The 21289-nt window shown below is 49.5% G+C and overlaps 1 protein-coding gene across 1 annotated transcript in view; it reads right to left on the bottom strand.

The window, feature by feature from the left end:
- Positions 1–182: 182 nt before the first annotated feature.
- The window catches only part of JAM3 (junctional adhesion molecule 3), a 35480-nt gene continuing 14373 nt past the window's right edge, over positions 183–21289 (bottom strand). Inside the window, exons 2-9 of the mRNA XM_036397432.1 lie at positions 8956–9021; positions 7716–7829; positions 6744–6896; positions 5461–5657; positions 5085–5184; positions 4629–4758; positions 3271–3325; positions 183–2661 (exon numbers count right to left, since the gene is read on the bottom strand). Of these exons, the coding sequence (XP_036253325.1) occupies positions 2626–2661; positions 3271–3325; positions 4629–4758; positions 5085–5184; positions 5461–5657; positions 6744–6896; positions 7716–7829; positions 8956–9021 (851 nt within the window). The 3' untranslated portion in view covers positions 183–2625. The remainder of the gene's footprint in view (positions 2662–3270; positions 3326–4628; positions 4759–5084; positions 5185–5460; positions 5658–6743; positions 6897–7715; positions 7830–8955; positions 9022–21289) is intronic.

Genomic DNA, 21289 nt, shown 5'->3' with positions numbered 1-21289 from the left:
CCAGGAACAAATGTCCAAGAATAAACTGATAAACAGCCCTGGACTTTGTCACCTCCATCCACTGTGAGTGCTCTGACAGGAGAGACCTTCCCTTATTTCACTGAGTTGAAAACAGGAGCTTCCCATAATTTGGCTGTTTGAAAACCACCACCAAGCCCCAACAAAAACCCCTACAAGAATGCTTTAGAGCTTGATATTTATGTAAAACATTCTTGGCAAAGTTAAAAGATAATACATTAGTACAAACCTGAATATTATTCACAATGATACAATGAATTCATCCATCAGCTCTCAGGAGCTGGGTGGGGGGAGATCCTCTCCCCTTTCTCTCATTAGAGATGCCACTGTGCATTTTGGAACTGGGAAAAAAAAATAAAATGAAGTTTGGATTCCTAGCTCTGCTGGTTTGTCACACGAAGGCTGCCTTTGGTGGGGCTGCAGATTGTGCTCCCAGAGCTACCCTGGTCCAACCCTTTCCTCTCTCTCCTTTGTTGAGGTACCCTGAAAGCAGCACAGAGGAGCAGTGGATGCCCAGAGGGTGCAGAGGGATGTCAGAACAATTAGAGGCAGCAATCAGCACTGGGTGGTTGGATGAAGAGCTGGCATTAAGAAGGTAACACCAGGGAAAAGCTGCAGGATAGTGGTGATGGGTGAGTTACAGAGAGAACGCCTGGCTGGGGCTGCCCCATCCTTGTCTTTGCTTCCCCTGGCAAAGGGACAAGTGGCAATGCTTTGTTGGGGTGGAACAAATGCAGCAATGGCATGCCCAGCAAGGGCTCTAGGAGACAAAGCAGAGTAAAGCAGAACACGAAAAAATAACACTGACAGTCCAAATTGTCAAGTATCCAAAATACTGTATACAGGAAAAGTTAAGACAACTCAATTCATATTGGAAATACAAGAACACTAAATTCTGCTACATTAAAAAACTTCCTAAACCACAGCACAGTCCTAGCGTTGCATCCACATCTTGCAGCCTGGTCTCACCCAATGCTGTTCAACACTATCAACATGGATATTTTGGGAAACAAAATATTCCCCATCATTCTCTCTAAAGCCAAGAGAACCAAATTTGGTTGGTTTTGCTTTTTCTTTTTTTTTTTTTTTTTCCTTTACCATCTAGAGAAGAATTTCATCTGACACTGTAAAAGTGCTTTTGTGTTGAGCTTTTGCTTTCCCAAGCCCAGAAACAGTGGCCTTGGCCATGTGGTTTAAACCTGCCAAGCTGCTGCAGCTGTCACACTGTGTTAGTGCTTTAGGGAACTTGCAGAGGGGCAGCAAACACTGAAGTCACTCTGTCACCTCTTTGGAACTGAATCCAAAAACCATCCTGGCTGTTTCTTGCAACGACAAAAACAAAGTGTTGGTCACTGGCAAGAAATTTTTTTTTTTTCATATAAAAAAGTTGATAGCTCCTGCCATAAATTTACAAAAACTATCCCTGAGTGACTCTGTTCTGTGTCTGGTAAGACCTCTTGTGACAAGGAAATGGCTGAAGCTGGCTGAAGAGGAAAGAGATGCTGTTCCACCTGCAGCTTTTTGTTACACTTTGCACTAATACTGATATGCTCTGACAGTGCCACACTATAGCAACGTGTGAGCTCCTCTCCTGTAGCTTCAACAGTAAAAAAATAGCTCCGTTACTCAAACACTGCTGGCATCGCATATTTACACTTTTAAATAGAAATGTTACCTTTTCTGAAGTAATCAAAATAGATCTTTGCAAAAAAATTTAGAAGGTTGTGGGGTTTTACAAAATAAACGGAGAAGGTAAAAAAAGCTGGAGGATCTCTCAGTACCTTTTATGGCAATCTTAGCCCAGGAAATTATTTGGCTTTAATTTTCCTGAAAGGGATGTCTTAGCAGTGGTTCTGTGCCTCCCCTGTAAGCCTCTTTGCCCACGGAAGGACGCAGGAGCCAAGCCTGCTTTGTGCAGATTAGAACCAGGGGTTACCTGGGTGCAGGAGCCCTGCCAGGCACTGCCCTGCCCTGGGGCTCCTGTTAAACAAAGCATTTGGGGATTTACACAAGGGCTGAGGGCATTAGTGGTGGTTTCACTGTCACTGGTGGCTGGGCACCTGAGCAGAGCCAAGCACAGGACAATCACAGATGTGGAAAAGTCACCAGCCAGGCCTGGGCAATGAGCTGCTGGGAGGAAATCCCCCAAATCTCACTCTCTGAAGTCCATCTACTGCTGTATCAGCACCTTTTTTTTGTCTACTGGTAACACATTGCTGCTCATGTCTACTACAGGTTTACCTAATGCTGTGCCCCTGCTGGATTTGCACATTGTGGCCGTGTCCCTGCAGCACAAAGAGAAGGCAATTCCACAAACTTCACACAGCCCAGTCTCTTGGGAAGGATTGAAACCTTTCCTCAGTCCAAGGACAGGTTTGGGTGATCCTGTTGGTATCTCCAGAGGCAGGGGAGACGCGAGTTGGGCAGTGAGGAGTTACTTTAAACTTTGGCAAAGAAAAAAAAGATAAACAGATAGCTAGCTATCGAGTTCTTGTGTGTTCCAAACTCTTCCAAGCGCACTTAATTATTCTTTTGCTCTTGCTTTGAGTTCCTGGAGGAGGTATTTTCACACTTGCTTTTGCTGGTTTGCAATCTCCTTTTGGCGTCTTAGATGACAAATGAAGACTTGTGTCTGAAGTCGCCCTGCAACGAAACAGTTTGGGATGTAGGAAGGATCCAGCAGCTTTCCAGGCAGCTCTCTGTTCCTGCTGCCCCTAAAAGGTGGATCCAAGCTGTATGACAATGCCCAGGCAGCTCCCATTTCCCACTGGGAAGGAGAGGGAGGCACCAGTTCCCCCGGCCAGGTGCTCCTCCCCTCGTCCTCCTCTCACACCAAGGCGTGGCAGGGACTTTCTCATTCCCTCACTGATATCTCTGCTAATGGGAGAGGCTTTTTCTGCTCTTAAGCTCAGTGATCTACTCAAATCCCAAAATACAAATTCTCTCGTAAAAGCATCACGTCCTGCCCACTTAATCCAATGAAACTCATCCTAAGGGGGTCAGGCCACGAGATAACTCAGAGCAGAGCTGCCTCTGATAGCTCCTGGCATCAGTCACTTCAGGCAGCTTCAACTGTTCATCATTTCTAAGGAAATGACTCAGCCCTCACCCTTCTGTTTTCCCTCTGTTCCCCAGCCCTGCTGAGGAGGGGAGCCCACTCTCACAAAGTCTGTGGGCCCTCCCAGCGCCTCGTCCTCTGCCCACCCTCCTCCTCTCCTGCCAGAGATGGAAATGCAAAGCATTTGTTGTTACCTCATCATCTGTCCGGATATAGTTAACGCCATCAGGCTTTGCTGGAGTCTTGTAGCTGAAAGAAAGGGAAAAAAAAATCTCATTTCTGGGACAGGAAGACTGCAGGGTTTTGGAGGGGAGGTGCTGGGGAAGATGGAAATGAGGAGGAGGAGCTGAGTGAGAAGCAAGCAGAGAGAAATCCAGTTTGTTTCTCAAATGAGAGGTCTGTGTTTATTCCATCATTTACCATGACTGGGATTTTGTCTGAATTCCCCTTCAGCACAGGGCGAGAAGATTGCTGTGTGTTTCCCTAAAACTCTGCAAAGAGATAAACTGATTCCTTCCTGGGCTTTGCTGCTTTGGTGTCTGTCACTGCCTTTCTGGGCCTCCTGCTCTGTTTCCTGTGGCAATTATAAAGTTCATTTTAATCCTTCACTGCCAGAAGCCTTCAGCATTTTTCTTAGTTACAAGGAAGCACCACTTGTTTGCAATCCCACAGGAACTCAGGATTTATACAAGACTGTCAAGTCCAGTGTATGCCAACCCTCAGCTGCATTTAAATGGCATATTTAGAGCTTTTTTCTGAAAAACAAATGAAACACGAGAAAAACAAGACAGGACTTGTGCTGAAAAGCAACATTTAGCACAGAACAAATCTATCTGGTGAGAATGTTGGCTTTGCATATATTATCTCCTCTCCAGACTCTGTAAGGACATCGAGGCTTGTCTCTGATGCTAATGCTGTTGTTTTTAACATTTTCATCTGCGCTCCAGAACGGCTGTTTTTCATCCCAAATTTAGGTCCTCACAACTAGTGAGACTTTCTGTGGAGAGCCTGCTCTGCTGCATCCATTCCCTATGCATGTCCTGATGCTTCAGACTAATTAGGCAGCGAGCTGAGATCATTAAACCATGGCCCTCGTTATGCCAACAGCACAGGAGCTGCTGGACAAACACCTGCAGGCATTTAATTGTGCTGGGCCTCCTTTCCATGCAGAGGATGAGGGTGGATGTCAGAGCACAGCTCTCATCCACACCACAATTCTCCCCTAGGAAAATGCCATCCATTCCTGCAAGCATCCAAGGCCAGGCTGGATGGAGCTCTGAGCAGCCTGGTCCAGTGAAAAATGTCCCTGTCCATGGCTGGATGGTCTTTAAGGTCCCAATTGACTCTGGGATTCTGTGATGATTCCATGAAATAAACCTGGATGCTGCAGGGTTTTACAGCAGGGCATTGGATGCCTCAGGGACTGGCTTGGCCTGAGGACTTTGGTGGGGAATTAGGCACTGAATTCCTTTTAGTCACTAATTTTTGGCACCCTTCAGACTCCTCCATGCTACCTGAGGGTGCAGGGAGTTGTCCAAGAAGCCCAGCTTACCTTTCCCCACTCTCTTTGCCATTTGCAAAGTATCCCCTTCTGTAGGCACAGCAGATCCCGAAAGTGATGAGCACCAGGACTGCAAGGACCACCAGGACTCCCCCGATTATCCCACCAATATTGAGGTCATCTGCCAAAGAGAGACACCAGCTCAGTGTTTCTTCAGGGCAGCAGCCACATGCCAGCTTCACACTCACTAAAATGCCATCTCTCAAGTCTTTCAAGCAATAGTTCACAGGGAACAAGTGAGTCCCTGACTTCAAGATTAAATCTGTTCACAATCTGACGTTTCCCTGCATTTTCAGATTATTTTTATCTCCTTATGTTTGGGGCTATGAGAAAGCAGGGAAGACTTAATGCTGTAGGATGTCCCTCCCCAATCCTGATGGTGATGGCAATTTATTTATGGTGATAAATCAGTCAGCATTGATGAAAACTGTACAGAGAGCCACTCACAGACTTCCATCTCCTGCTCCTCACACTTGGCAAAGCCAGCCTCGTTTGTTGCTATGCAGGAGTAACGACCTGTGTCACCTTTGTGCACTGCATGGAAAACCTGGGGAGGGAAAAGGGACAAAGGGAAGGGATGTGACATGAGAAACAAAGCACTGTGAGGGTATAAAAGCGTGTATAAAAAGCTTGTATATGTATCTCTGCTAAGATCTTCTTCCATCAATCTTCCCCCTCCCAACTAACCCAGACCCTGGCACACCTCACCTCTTCAAATTATTCATTCCTTGAAAGCCAGGCAATGTTTTTGTGAATTTACAAGCAGCCTTAAAGATAACCTGTCCAGCCAAACAAGTGTTGATCAGGTGTGTCAGGGCATTACCAGAGTGCCTGTGGCAGGGTTCAGGCTGTAGGAGGAGTTGTGGGGTTTGGATTTGCTGTCGGCTGACAGAGGTTCGCTGTTGCGGTACCAGCTGTAGGTGGACTTGGGGAAACCTTCATTCTCATGGCAGTGAAGAGAGGCTGACTTGCCAACAGGGACAGCTTTAGGCACAGAGCATCTGGGAGTCATGGGTTTCACTGTGGGGAGACAAAAACCAGGTGAGCGGCACTAAAATTCTCTGCTTTCTTAGGCAAAACCATCCAAACTTCCCATTATTTCCAGCTGGTTTTAAACCTCCCAGAGTGGCACTATTTGGAGATGCCCACAGCCCTTTGTGTTCCCCTTGCAGAGGCTGTGGGTTTGTGTTCATTTGTGTTTGTGCCAAGCAAATTGTATTCTATTTTATCTATTTATTCTATTTTATTTATTTATTCTATTTTATTCTATTCTGTTACTCTATTGTATTCTAAATAGAATTGTATTCTATTTGCCATCTGTATGGAAGTTGTCTTCTGTTCAGTGGTCAGTTTTCCTTATCTCTTCCACAACCATTCCTCCCTCTGGGCAGACATCTGCTGATAACAGCTATTGAATGTCACTGCATGGCTGATAAGAACTACAGCATCCCATTGGGAGATGTGAGCCCAGAGGGAGGAGCCAAGCATTCCTGCCTGGATATAATCTGGAGATTCTGGAACACCAGCCAAGCATTCCTGCCTGGATATAATCTGGGGATTCTGGAATACCAGCCAAGCATTCCTGTCTGGATATAATCTGGAGATTCTGGAACATCAGCCAAGCATTCCTACCTGGATATAATCTGGAGATTCTGGAACACCAGCCAAGCATTCCTACCTGGATATAATCTGGAGATTCTGGAACACCAGCACAGCTTCTCCACTGGATTCTCCAGAGGAGCAGCAGCTGCCTCTTGCCCTGGATCTCCAGAGGAAGAGACTGCACCTTTCTCCAGGATCCCTGCTCCAGCAGAACCAGCCCTGACACTGCAGGAGGGCTGAGCCACAATTCCAATGGGTCTGCTGCCAGCACCCTGACCCACAGGGTGTCAGCCTGGGTTCTGACTCTGTCAGTGCTGTTTTAGTTTACTGCATTGTTTATTTTATCCTTTTATTTTCTTCCCTAATACAGAACTGTTATTCCTACTCCCACATTTTTGCCTTAAAGCCCCTTCATTTAAAATTTATAGCAATTTGGAGGGAGGGGATTTACATTTTCCATTTCAGGGGAAGCTCCTGCCTTCCTTAGCAGACACAGTTTGGTACCTTGGACTGTGAGCTGGATGTTGATCTCGTCGATGGTTTTGGTGTCGGAGGGCGCAGCCACCTCGCAGCGGTACGTGGCCGTGTCCATCCTCGTGGTGTTCTTAATCACCAGGGACGTCCTGCTCAGGATCTCTGCCCGAGTTGCAAAGTCTCCTGAGACACAGAAAAAAGAGGGAAAACAGCAGGGGAATCAAGATTAATGACTCAAGACTGAAAACCAGACTCGTTTTGGGTGTATAAATTAAGTGGTTGTTCTCAGACTCCTTTCCAGAGTCAAAGGAACTCGATGCTTGAAAACCCCAAAGGAAACCAAAGCTTCCAGCCATGTAAGAGGATGAACTGGAAAGCATCACTCCAACCCTCAAAAACTGTGGCAAAATCGAACTTCCAAGACAGCCTCAGGCCTTGCGTCCTTTGGCAGATTCGTTTGGATGTGGCTCTTGGTCCCATGTGAAGTGCTGGAGTAATTCCAGATGGAGTCAAGCCCTCCTGGCACTGGAGTTCTCCTGTCAAGCCAGTGAGGCTGCTTCTAATGCTCCCAGGATGCTGCAAATCTCTGAGCAGCCTCAGCAGAGAGCACTGGCAGCTGGACACACGGGTCCCTGCTGGGGTGCAGGTGGAGCTCTCAGATGTTCTGGGGAAAGCCTGGAGGGCTCAGTGCCTGGTGCTGAGAGCTCAGACACCCAGTGACCATGGGACCCACAGAAGGGAAGCTGTATCATTCCTTTCTTCCCCAGAAAATGCCTCCTAAGGAGGATCTCACTCCAGCTCCCTGTCGCTCCCTACTGTGACTTGTCAGTAATGAGGCAGGGAGGAAAAAAACATCCTGCTCCCTCTCCATCCTGCACTTCAACTGTTCCAGAAGAAAGCAGCCAGCCAGCCAGAGCTCCTGCCTTTCACAGGCTTGTTTGTTCCCCATTGTGCTGTTTCTGAAAGCTGGTTTGGAAATCTGAGAACAAGGAATCTTCATACCCTGCATTTTGTTGCCAAAAAACACGTAAGAGGTTTCTCCATCTCGGATTTTCTTCCACTCGATTCTGGGATCTGGCGTCACCGTGGATTTAATGATGCAGGACAGCTCCACACCTAGCAGGAGAAATGGAGGCAATCCAGATTAATAGGAAGCAGCTGTGTTTTTGCTCTGCTCTGAACACTCTCACTCAGTGTTTTATTAGGAGATGCTGCCCACAAAGCAGAGCCTTCTCTTTCATCTGCTTCACAAACAGAAACATTGCTGGGTTCCAGGAGCTATTGGAAGATGGATTTTGGCCAGCAAAAATAATAGTCCAGCAGATATCAGCTATGGAGAGAAATGAACACCCTGTTCTCTGCAGACTGGGGCTCATGGCAAACAAAACCTTTAGTCAGAGTGAGCCCTCAGCCCTGTCCTGCTGCTGAGCAGAGCCACCCTGTGAGCCAGGGGTGCAGCATCTCCCTGGGCAGTGCCTGGGGATGGGCTGGGAGAGCAACTCCTGGGGATAAACCCAGCCAACGCTGTCCCCTCTGCAGCTGGCCCTGGCACCCCAGCTCCCCAGCAGGGTGAGAGGAGCCTTCCCAGTGTCACAGGCATCTTTTATGAAAAATCCTTTCCTTAGGGTTTTTCCTCCTGAGAAGCTGAGAGGCCTCAGGAACAAAATGCAAACAATGGTTATCTGCTGCTGTGGAATGCAACAGGTGCATCTGGGATTGGGCTCATGTGGTTGTTTCTAATTAATGGCCAATCACAGGCCAGCTGGCTTGGACAGAGAGCCGAGCCACAAACCTTTGTTATTCATTCTTTTTCTATTCTATTCTTAGCCAGCCTTCTGATGAAACCTTCTCTTCTCTTCTATTCTTTTAGTATAGTTTTAATATAATATATATCATGAAATAATAAATCAAGCCTTCTGAAACATGGAGTCAGATCCTCGTCTCTTCCCTCATCCAAGAACTCCTGTGAGCACCATCACAAGAAAATATAAATTTCTCTCTCTGTGTATTAATTGCATTGTTTTCCTTTTCTTGGGACCCAGTTCAAAAAAGCACTTAGGCAGAGACTTTGCAATGCCAGTGGCTTGCAGAGGACCTCAATAAACCATTTAAAACAGGGATATACAAACACATTCTCAGGCACTCCTCTGAATCCCTGGCTCTCATAGTCCTAAGGAACTAGTGAACAATAAGCCAAATTTTCCTGCATTGTTTGGCCTGATGCAGCACAGGCAGCACTCACTTTGGAATTCCTGCACCACGGGCTTGGTGTTGCTGGATGTCAGCTCCACAGCCAAGAGTCTGCAGCCTGGAAAAACAAACAGAAGGTAATAAGAAATAGCACAGCTCATAAGTCACCCAGCTAGGAGCAGGCTGCCTGCTGAGAAATCATCCTGGCCAGCTCTGAGGAGTGACTTCCCCTGACAAAACCTCTTCCTGCCTACCAGCACAGCTCCAGCAGGACTGAGTTTATTTAGGAGTTGTGGTGTAAATACAGGAAAATATAATTGTTAGAAGTAGCAATTAAAGAGGAGGATAAGCATAATGGCACAAAGGCAGTGCCAGCATGAGCCATTTCCTTGTGCTTGTTTAGATGGGAAAGGAACTGTGCTAATGCAGGAGTGAAAGTTTTATTTGGAAAATTAACTTGATGGTCAGAAGACAGGAAGCAGACCAGTCTCCAGAGATCTGGTCAGTTCCTGGGAGATGGAATGGGCCAGGCCTGGCCTCTAACAAATGCTGATTACATTGGCAAATACTGCAAGTGTGGTAATGTAAAATGTGAGGCAGTAAATCACAAGAGGACTGTGAATCAGGAGAAAACAGCTCAGCTCTTTGGGTAGAGCCCCAGCCAGACCCACACTGGGGAGGAAGCTGAGCCATGCAATGCTGTGAGGCTCCTTACAACACAAACCTGCTTGTTCCCTTCCTGCTCTGAGCACTAATTCCCAATTAATCCAGTCATCTTCCCTATTTTGCATGTTCCTTTAGTTTGAAAAATCTGCCTTCTGTGTCCCTTCTGCTGTGCACCCCACCAGAGCAGGCATCAACAGCAGTCTCGCTCTGCTGGATACCAAATTCACCAACAACTCTCCAGAGGGAGAGGGAAACAAGCAGGGATTTCCCTGGAAGAGGAGAGTGAAGCAGACAGGATATTCTGGAGCTGGGTGTTCTGGTTCTCCTTCTCCCATGCACAACATGGTGTCACCAAACCAGGCTCCAAAGCCCCTCCAGGAGGAGGCCCCATGCTGCAATCAGTGCCAAAATAATCAGCTGCAGGGGCCTGCTGGGGTCACATGAGCAGCTCTGCTGTGACAAATCCCATCACAGGTTGGTGGAAATCTAAGGGAGATGCCCACTGAGCTCGCTGGGCATTGATCAAACAGCAGCTTAAAAATGATGGAAAACCCAGCCTCAGGGACATGGGATGCAGCTGAAGGTTAAGAGTAAAAAGCCATAACAAGCATGGATAGAAAGCAGAAAAGAGAGATGTGGAGAAAGGAATGCTCTCCAGCATCATGACCCAGCTGGAAATTCCTGCGCTGGCTTTCAGGGGGGAAAGCTTTTGGGCAGGGACAACATCCCCCTGTGGAGTGGCCTGAGAAGCACCCAAGAGCTGCAAAGTCACTCCCACTCAAAGCCTGAGGGCCTTCAACACCCAAAACCCTTCCAGCAATGCTGAAATGTTCCCTGCTGGTTCCTGCCCCTCATTTATTAAATGCTGACACTTTCCTGGTACCCCAAAGACCACCAGGGAGAGCTGGAGTTTGACAGGGTTTAGAAAGCTGCCTTTGTGTCCAAAATCATTGTTTCTCACACAAAAGCCACCAGCTGATGCGAACTAATAGCTGGCCCAGCCAGAACTGCTCCTAGCAGGACTTTTCCACCCTTCCCCCTTCTGCACTGGAGACAGTCATGCAGCCTTTGGGAGAAATCCAATACTGCACTGAGCTGACAGAGCTCTGCACTTTGGTTCTCTCCAGGCAGCAGCTGGTCTAAGCAGTAATTTTTGCAAGTCTGTTTTGAAGCAGAGTCCATTTTCATAAGAGTTGCTGCTTCCAGACCTACCCCCTGAAAGCAGGGAATGGTGCCAGACAATGCCAAAGCATTCCCTGCCCTCTGTGCATCAGGGAACTGAGGATTGATCTGGGTTGGAGGGGACCTTAAAGACCCTCCAGTCCCACCCCTGCCATGGCCAGGGACACCTTCCACCGTGCCAGGGTGCTCCAGCCTGGCTTTGGACATTCCCAGGGATCCAGGGGCAGCCACAGCTGCTCTGGGCACCCTGTGCCAGAGCCTCACCACCCTCCCAGGCAGGAATTTATCCCAACATCCAGTCTGTTCTGTCAGCTGAATCCATTCCCCCTTGTCCTGACATGATGTGCTCTTGTAAAAGGGGATTTTTTAAAGTTCTCTGATCCTCCAGGTGTTCTGTGTGGGGCTCCCATCCTCAGGAGCATGAACAGATTCCACTGACCCCAGCAAACCCCAGAGCATGGGAAGCTGCTGATCCCCCAAAGACAAGGCACAATTTTGGGAAAATCCTTTTGGAATCTTTGGAAACGTTTCTAACAGTGAAACACAGCATTTGAGTGCCTCTGCTGTGAGATTGCTGCTTCTGGAACCAAGAACTGAATTGAGAGCCCAGGCCTGAGCACTCAGCTGATCTGAGGGGATGCTGGCTGGCCTCCTGCTCTGGACCAGTTTTAGTTTTGTTTCAGATTCTTGCTTGCACAATATCTTTTTCTGGGAAAATGCTGTCCCATCAAATAGACATGGCAACAGTCCTACATCTGCTGTAGTTAGAAAATCTGTTCAGCTGAAGGTGGGGACAACAAAACCACAGAGCTGTGTAGCTCTGAGGGAGTTATGGCTCTGGAAATATTCACTCCAGGCCAGTGGGACTCCATCAGATTCCAGCCCCATCTCATTTCTCAGAAACTGCTCACAGCAGGCTTTTTCTCACCCACTAAACACAAGAGATTCAGGTCTATCCCTCAGGCACAAAGCAGGATGACAACAAATTTTAGACAGAAGCTGAGTCCTTGGAGACTGTGTGAGAGGTTCTGACATTATTACATGTATTGACCGTGGGCAGAGATCAATGTGGCTGCTTAAATCACTGCTAAGGCAGATTTATTCCCTTCTGTGTGGCAGAATACTGCAAGTAGCATGTTCTAAATTAAAAGAAGGTGACAGCAAAGCAAAACAAAAACCTGATCTGACCATACAGACTGTACAGAAAGAGAGGAATGCCTTTCTGGAACCTCACTCTGCTGGCAAGAGTTGTTTGTTTGTTTTGTTTTGTGTTAAATCATCATTAGTGCTTAATAATCTTCTAAAAGGTGTTGCTTTAGGCTCCTTCCAGCCCAGCACAAACAAGCAGCAAAGGGTTTGTGTTATGTAAATCTCACTTCAAAGGCTGCAGCACCCGGGGTTTGGAGAACAGCTGGAATTGCATTCCCTGTCCATGTGTGCCACAGCACAGGCTCCCACCACAGCCGTATGTGCCACATCCCTGGATCCCACCAGGTCCATATGTGCTGCACCTCCCAGCTCCTACCAGGTCTCCATAGGCTGCAAAATCCCAAATCCTACCAGATCTGTATGTTCTACCCCTCTGAGAACCTACCAGCTCTCTGTGTGCTGCAGACTCAGCCAGACATACAGCTGAATCCCAAATGTCATCAGTTCTCCAAAATAGAATCCAGGACAAGCCACTGAAGTCTATAGCATATTCTTATGGCACTTCTTTTTTTTTTTTTTTTTCAGCTAAAGAGATCCAGCCCATGCTTGTTACTGTGACTCATGGTATCTGAATCATTTTAAAACGCTATACTGAAGAAAAAAAAGCAGCTTTATAGGCGACTCTGTGTGTTAAATCTCCTTTCTACTTTTCAAAGCCAAGCCTGACCTTCCATCTCCTTCCATCCTGATGTCTGTTTGAAAGGTCTAGGCAGAAATTTGAAGAGGAGGTGAGGTATTGTGTTATAGGGAAAATGAGAGGATGACCAGGAGACAGTTTGGGAGAAGTTGCTGGCATCATCCTGAGCCGCAGCCCCGCTCGATGTTATCTGATACAGTAATTTTAGTGAATGCACTGTCAGGCACAGGCAGTACAAAACCACGCAGCTGCATTTAAACACCTGCCCACCAAAGCAACAGAAATATTCCTTGCTTGAGGTGTCCATCATCACCAAGCCCTTGCTGGATTTGCAATTCAAAGCGTGCCTAAGCCATGTGGGAACGCTGCAATAAACCACACGCCTTGTTAAGCACCTCTGCCTTCTGGGGGGGTACTTGGTGCAGCAGGGGTGAGGGATACATTGGGGGGTGTTAAAACACGTTTGCTGAACCCTCTGCATGTCAGCAGCCTCAGGGCTGCTCGTCTGGAGGTGCCCATGGAGCATCCATCCATCCATCCATCCATCCATCCATCCATCCATCCATCCATCCCTCATCCATCCATCCATCCATCCATCCATCCCTCATCCATCCATCCATCCATCCATCCATCCATCCATCCATCCATCCATCCATCCGTCCATCCCTCATCCATCCATCCATCCATCATCCATCCATCCATCCATCCATCCATCCATCCATCCCTCATCCATCCATCCATCCCTCATCCATCCATCCATCCATCCATCATCCATCCATCCATCATCCATCCATCCATCCATCCATCCATCCATCCATCCATCCATCCATCCCTCCATCCATCCATCCATCCATCCATCCATCCATCCATCCCTCATCCATCCATCCATCCATCATCCATCCATCCATCCATCCATCCATCCATCCATCCATCCATCATCCATCCATCATCCATCCATCCATCCATCCATCCATCCATCCATCCATCCATCATCCATCCATCATCCATCCATCCATCCATCCATCCATCCATCCATCCATCCATCATCCATCCATCCATCCATCCATCCATCCATCCATCCATCCATCATCCATCCATCATCCATCCATCCATCCATCCATCCATCCATCCATCCATCCATCCATCCTCAGTGGTGACAAGGACAGCACAGCCCGGGCACAGAGCAGCCCAGGGGAGCTGGGCAGGGCAGCCAGGCTGACCCAGGGCTGGCCCTGCCTCTCAAGGGGGTGTGCAGCAGGGAGGAAGCTGCCTGGGAAATGGGGGGGAAACCTCCAGAGGAAGAAGAGCAGAGGGCACCATGCAGAGCTGGACTGGGTAAAACAAGGAGAGGGGAGGCTGCATTCCTGCCCTCAGCTTATTTTGAGGAAATCACCATAAGCCCTTTCAGGAGCCTCTGACCATCTGCCTGGAAATATCCATCCTTTTGTCTCCCAGTGCTGCAGGCTCTTTATCCCCCCTCTTCTCTATTCCCAGCGCGTCTCCTTGCAATTCCACAAGCAGACTTGTGCCAGGTGGTGCAGGACAGACAACGCAGCGTGGCACAGCAGTGAGACACCACAGTGCCTTAGGCACTGTTTGGTGAAGTTTCTTGGGCTTTCTTTGTCCAAATGTCTTTGTGTGGAACTTCAGGAACAGCAAATGTACTTGTGACAGATAAAGACTGGATTTGTAAAGGGTGAATAAATGTTTTGCAGCACTCAGTCTTAACTTCCACTCCTTTCCTTCATCCCAAGGAGCTGGTGCTGTGTTTGCTCTGGCCCCTCAGTGTCAGGCTAAAGCCCCAGGGGGCTGATAGGAGGGAGCAGGCAGGTGATGGGCCATGTTTGCCCAGTGACCCAAGCGAGCCATGTGCCTTTTTTTATTCCATTTTTCCATGGCACCTCCCTGAGCTCAGCCTTGACTCCAGGGTGGGTTGCCCTGCTGGAGAACAATGTCAATGTGCAGCCAGAGATTAGTGAACAAAAGCTTAGGAGTGTCTCCGTTCAAATTAAGTAACAGATGGACCTGGTCTGTGTGGGAGCTGATAACAGTTATAAAAAGGCCATCACCAGACTGTGGCCAGCCCACCCTGGAAAAAACCCACTCAGTCGTAAATCCTCTGTGCTGTTATAGCTGCTTGTGCGAGTAAGGCTTTATTTTTACCAGCTATCATCAACCAGCACGCCTTATTTTAAGATGCATGGCTTTTACTGCTCAGCTAAAAGGGTGCCAGCTCTCTGACAGACACCTCCCAACAGAGATGTGCCCGCCTGGGCAGGGAGCACCAGGCAGAATTAACCCAGAGAAGGGAAATGCAGCCTTGCAGAGCAGCCTTGGCATCCACAGGGCTTTGCTGTCCTCCTCTTAGGGAGCTCACTTGTGGCACTCTGCTGTGAAATGCTGGTGGTGAGGGGGTCTCTGGTGGTCCCAGCAGCAGCGGGACCCCGCAGGATGGAGCTGTGTGGAACACCACCGGGTGTTTGCATTCATCTGGAGGTGTAAGAACTTGGGATTTTGCCCTTAATTCACTTTCTTCCTCCTCACCAGTACAGAAGGTGAGGAGATGCCTGACTTCAAACAGGGTACGTGCAGTTCTGGAATGAAATCTTAACCTGTTAAATCTCCTGATTTAAATCTCCTGACTTCAACTGGGACCTTAAAGACCTGACTGCATTTGCTGCAGAGAGGGCTCATTAGCACCCAGGCCACGCACACAGGCTTTTCTCTTCCTTTCCTTTTTCTTTTTCAGTTTTTTCTTTCCTCCTCCTTCTTTTCTCCTTTGCTTTTTGTCTTCCTTTTGGACAGGAGGATTTACTGTTCTACCTCCTAACCAGACAGCAAAGCACACCCACCCTGAGGAGTGGAACAGGTTGCTCTCAAGGAAATTTGGAACCCTCTTAGGTCAAAAGCCTCTCTGCAAAGCAGCTCTTTCTGCAGCCAAACACTCCTCCTGTCTCCCAGGCAGGCAGGGAACCATAGGTGTTGCCTGGGAAGACCACACAGAGCTCTCTGATGGTTTCCCCCAGCCTGGTTTCATCACACTGGGCTGCAGCTGCAGACAGACTGTCTCAAGCCACCATCTGATCAGGGCTCCTGCAGCTCAGGGTTTCACAACCTTTGCTTGCTGTGGCATTGCAGCGTGGGCAGAGATGAGATGTTAAGGTCCTGCAGATCAGCACCTTCACAGAAACGACCCCACTTTATTAAAATGGGGTTTCCTCTGTCCCAACAGAGCTGGCTGGAGGCGCCAGCCCCACAAAGGGACCCTCACTCAGCCGCCAGCAAGGAGGAGATGGACATTTATACTCCATTTAATACCCTGCAGATGTGGCTGTACAAACCTTGCCCAACATCTTAATCTGGGCCTAGCTCTCCTGTTTTCCCAAGCTCATCCCCTGGGCTCTGGCTCCTCTCCTGGAGAGCACTGGCTGTATGTGCAATATTTGTGTGCATGACTAATACCCAATACTTAAAGAGATTAGGATGGAAGCAGCAAGGAGAGCTTCCAGCATGTCAGATTGCATCTCTTTCTGGAATATACTTCAGGCCAACTTCAGCTCAGGGAGAGGATGGAAAGAGTTGGAATTTGCCCCTCAAAATCAGGGATGAAGGGTAGTGGAGGGGGAACAGAAAGGAAACATGAACAGGAAAGCTGTTACCACCATTCCCTGCATTCCTGAATTGCTTCTTCCTTCCCAACAAACCTGAGGTCTCATTCAACAAACTGAAAGTCTCATTTCCCTCGTGTGAGCAACAGGGAATAGGGCATGGAGCTCCTGCCAAGGGATTGAGTCCTGCCCAGACCACTTCTTTGCCTTGCTGGTGGCCTCTGGGGTCAAGCCCCTCAGAGATGCTTTGGGCTTCCAGTGTTAGGCTGAGTCTCCAGAAGGGAAAACAGGGGCAGGTGGCCTTGCTGTGTGGTTCTGAGGCAGGAGAGCTTCTCCTTACAACCGCACCAGGGTTTTGGCAAAATAACAGAGGAGAAATCCCAGATCACTCGGCCAGGAATGCATCAAACCAGCCAGGATGTGCTCAGTGCTGGTCTTGCCATTTCATTAACAAATGGGCAGCCTAATTACACCTTCAAACTGGGCTGGCTCACAGCCAGCATCAGGGAAATAAAATGGGGATGAGGGGATCCCAGGAGGGCAGCTCATCCCCACCTCTGTTTAGGGCATGGAAACCCCAGGGATGCAGCTGGCCAGGACCCTGGCAGCCTGAGGAAGCTGAGGGTCTCTTGTGCAGTTTCCCCCCATCATTTCCATCTCCCCAGGTGCTGTACATTCCTCAGCTGAGCCTCAGTCCCTCCACATTCAGCATCCCCTGTACTCAGTAAGGATGTACAGTTCCAGTTCACTGGAGGAAAAAAATGAGGAATGGAAATCCCAGGAAGAGCAAAGGCACACGCCGTCTCAGGCAGCAGTGGATATGCCTCTCTGTGACCTGTTTACCAGATGAGAATGCCTTGCAGCAGCAAATCCCAGGAACAGAGATGGTGAGCACTGGAGAGCAGTGGGAACTTTTGCACAGGGCAGATTGGAAACCAACCCTTCCTGCCTAGTCCCACTTGCCTTCCATTGTTTCCTCAGCCAGCCCTAGGAACTGCCATGCAGGCACATCCTACGTTATTTCTCACTTCAGCAAGTCCCCTTCCTCCCCAAAGTGGCAGATGCTGGTACCAAATTAGTGCAAAGTGGGAGGGAACCAGCAGATAAGTACCACAAAAGCCAGGAGCAATGGTGCTCCTGCTGTCCTCTCCCTTCCTCCCAGCAGGACTCTCCTGGCAGCCGACAGATGCTGAGGGATGAAATCCAGGGCAGAGTGGGGTCAGTGAGATGTGACAGGGATCTATGGCCAGTGTCAGGGAGAGGGAGTGAACTGCAATGGGAAAAGGGGCAAGTTCCTTTATTTTTGGCTCGTGTGGGAATTTGACTCAAGGATTGCTGAGGATCTCAGAAGCCACGGTGACATTTTCCAGGCTGAGCGCCAGCCGAGGCACAGACTTGATCTCAGCAGGTATTTGACTTCCCTGGGAGCTGGGATGCTTGCTACCTGCCTGACCCTGCCTTTTGATGAGGACACACATCTCAGAAGCTGCCTGCAATGCAAAGACAGGAAATAAGCGGATATGCTATCAGCACCAGGCTTTGCAGTGCTCCTTAGTGTCTGGCTGTGTCCCAACCATCAATACAGAGACTTGCAGGGGTTTAGCCTATAATCCTCTATTCCTCTGTCTGTGACTCTAATCTCCTGATCCTCCCTTCTCCTCCAGCCTAGAGGCTTGACCAGCAAAACACGGATCCGAGGTTCTGCTTATTGAAGACCAACCATGTCATCTTCCTGTGGAAAATGGGAGCTGGGGAGAGAGCAGCAGTCATCCGAGCCAAGAGCCGGGAGTGGGCTGGAGAAGGGAACAGGAGAGGGCGTGAGCAAGCACACAGAGAAATAAATCATTTATGACAAGACTGAAAGCAGCTCTCGTTTTAAGAACATTTCCTCCAATTTTACAGTGTAATTTCTGCCTTTTTTTTCCTTTCCCCGCGTGCGTATAATTCTAGCCCTGGGTACAAACCGCAATTGTCTCACGAACACGCCATGAAACACGCACAAATAAACGCTGCAGGAGCCTGCTGCAGGCACCCAGGGAACATCCCCAGCTGCCTGTGAGCACACCAAGAGCTCACAGAGATCCCTGTGCCGTCATTCCAGGCGGGAGAGCTGGGGCCGGCCTCCGCCAGGCAGCTTTGAAGCTTTGCAGAGAATCCGTCAGAACAAAGGACGCAGCCCCACAAGGGGGGAAAGGCACTCAGCAAGCCCAGAGATGTGATTTTAGGGGCAGCCCTGGATCACAGGAGCAGATCTGAGAAGACTTGCCTTGTTAACATCAGCCTGAGCAGCACAGGCTGCCAACCTGCGCGGGGAGAAGCGCTGCAGGGTTCAGGGGAGATTATTTTCTTAGGAAGTGCACCAGGGAATTAAAGGGAGCCCAAGTGAAGTCACAGACAGATAAAGATGAAAAGCCTGACACAGAGCTATTAGGAAGATGCCAGCATAAATGAGCAGGGGGAGAGGGAAGGGAGTAATGCTGTGTCAGAGCAAAAAGGACAAAACCCATCCTGGCTCAGCCCAGCCTGGATTCCTGACCAGGGCAAGTCTGTTTAACAGAGCAGAAACGAGCCTTGGCACAGAGGGGTTAAAAGATTACTTGTCCTGGGTGAGTTGAATTAGCCACATATCTGGGAACCAACTTCTCCCAGACCCTGCCTTGTTTTTCTCCTTAAACATCATCTGCTGCTATTTTTAGCAGAGAATTTTCTCAGCCGAATGCTCCCAGTGGAGCTCTGGTCAGGGGCCCTTTTCCCAGCGAGACATGGGCACAGCAGCACATGCTGGCCCCTGGCTCAGCCCAGCTCTGTGCCACTGCCCTGCCATCTCTGGGTTCCTGTGCCACACTGCCAGCCCTCTCCTGAGGCACGGGACAGTGCCCACCCCAGCCTGGGCCAGGTATATCCAATGCCCTCAAAAAGCCAGGGGAGGCTCTAAGGTCAGAGACAGCTAAAAGGGGTGGACTGGACTTGGTAACTCGCCTGGAGGCTTTAGCAGCATGAATGGCAAGAAAGGTGGGAAGGAGATGGAAAGAAATGATTAGGCTGACATTAATAACAGGATCTGCTTCTCAGGACTAAAATCTATTTGGATTCCTTCCAGTTCCTCCGAGGGAAACCATGGAAGCTTTTATTGTTCATAAAAGTTGTAACTAAATTCGGACTGTATGAAGCTTAAGGAAATACCTCTCAGAGGACAACCCTGCTAAAAACAAACGAGGTAACTCCCTTCCTCTTCTCTGCTTTTCTTGGGGCCTTCATTCTTCCTTGGCCAACACCCCAAGCTGTCCATCAGCCCATCAGCCCCTGGCTCCTGGCTGCTCAGCCTCCAGCACTGCTATCTGTCTGCCTGGCTGCAATTAGCAATGTGTCACTGGATGTCTGGGCTGCTTCTCAGGGAGGCAACGCTGGGAACTGCTTTTATCTCCAGCTTGAATTAATACCTGCCTGCCAGAGATCAGCACGGAAATCAAAAGGCCAGATCAGGGCACACGGATGGACAAATTGAGTAAAGCAGGAGCAAACCCCTGCCTTGTGTGTGCTAATGTGCAGCTCAGGCTGGGGCAGCTGGGAGGATTGAGCTCTGTGGATGCTGGGGATGAAGTCAGGAAGGTCCCTGTAACAATGGCCCCTTCTTGGTCAGTGTATCTGTTCCCTGTGTGTCTTGGAGCCATGTCAGCGAAGCAAACAGATTGGGAACACATTTGCACTCCCCACAGCAGCACAGAAGCCAGCCCTGACACAGAGGAGCAAGCTGGGCTCTTGGCTGCTCCGTGCCTCGGTGCCAAGTTTCCAGCTCTGCTCAAAACCTGTGTTGGAGCCTGAGAGGTCAGGCAGGGCTGGGGAATGCTCAGCTCACAGAACCTGGCAGCTGCAGGACAGGGGAGCCAGGCTGAGCTCACCTGCGCTGCTCTGAGGCTTCCCAGGTGACACCAAACCTGGCACCGTGTGGCTCTGGCCTCCTCACGGCCACGCTGGAACAGCTGGGGCAGCAGGAGCCCACACAGCACACAGATGCTGCACAGGGCCTCGTCCCTGTGGCGAGAGCTGCCTGCAAAAAGCTTCCCCCAGCCCTGCAGGAATCCCAGGAGCCCTGGATCTCTCTCCTGACCTTCATGTGTGCATTCCAGCACATGGCACTTAATCTTTGAGGCTCCTGTGCAGCGCCAGTGCCAGCGTTTCACGGATGAGTGTGCTTCCCCTCGCATCTGCCCCGGCATCAGAGGCTGCCAGCACCTCTCTGTCTCTCTGCTGGCCCTGCTCCCAGCTGAAGGACAGACAATAGGCATTTGAATCCAGTCTCCACTTCCCCTCCCCAGCAGCCTGGGGAGATGGCATATCAGAGGCAGTGCTGAGAGCAGCTCCTGCCAGCTAGCCACAGGTCTCTGCAGATCCCACGCTGTCCTCTCCTTCCCTCCCACAGCCACAGAACCACCACTGCAGAGGTCACTGGGCACCCAGGCCAGCTCTGCTGGGCAAGTCCTGCCTCCCTCCAGCTAGCCAGGCCAAGGGAGCCTTCTCTCAGCACTCTGCTGCTGCCAGAATGGACTGGATCACCCTGCATCCCCAACCTGCCAGCCACAGCACTGGGCACGGAGCTCTCCTGGACCTCTCTGCCCTGCCAGCTCACTGCAGACACACTGGCCACCTCCTGGACCTCTCCTGCTCACTCTTAGGAGCATCTACCTGCATTTAAGTGATCCAGGTTCCACCTGCAAGAGGTTCAGCCAGGGTCTGGTGAGAACTGTCCTGGATTCTCCTGAAGAACCATCTTCCATCTTTCTAGAACCAGCTCTGCCTCTGGAGCCATTCAGCCTGCTTGGCACCATTCCTGCTGCTTCAGAGATAACAACAGAGAGTGAGAAAAACCTGTCTAGACACCATTTACCTTCCACGGACTCCCACTGCCACATCAAAGCACCTCTTCAAACAAAACTGGCCAGGGAAAACTCCCCAGCCCTCCTGTGCCTGCTCCAGCCAGAGGCAAGGACTCATCCCATCATGCTCCAGAGTTTATCTTTAATCCAGGCCCTTCTGACAACAGGAAGAGAGGGAGGATGAAAAATCTCATTACAGGCACATCAACA

This window comes from Molothrus ater, chromosome 22 (genome assembly GCF_012460135.2).
Source record: "Molothrus ater isolate BHLD 08-10-18 breed brown headed cowbird chromosome 22, BPBGC_Mater_1.1, whole genome shotgun sequence".
NCBI lineage: Eukaryota > Metazoa > Chordata > Aves > Passeriformes > Icteridae > Molothrus > Molothrus ater.
The sequence above is the reverse complement of the archived record's forward strand: the minus strand, read 5'-3'. Positions and strand labels throughout refer to the sequence as shown.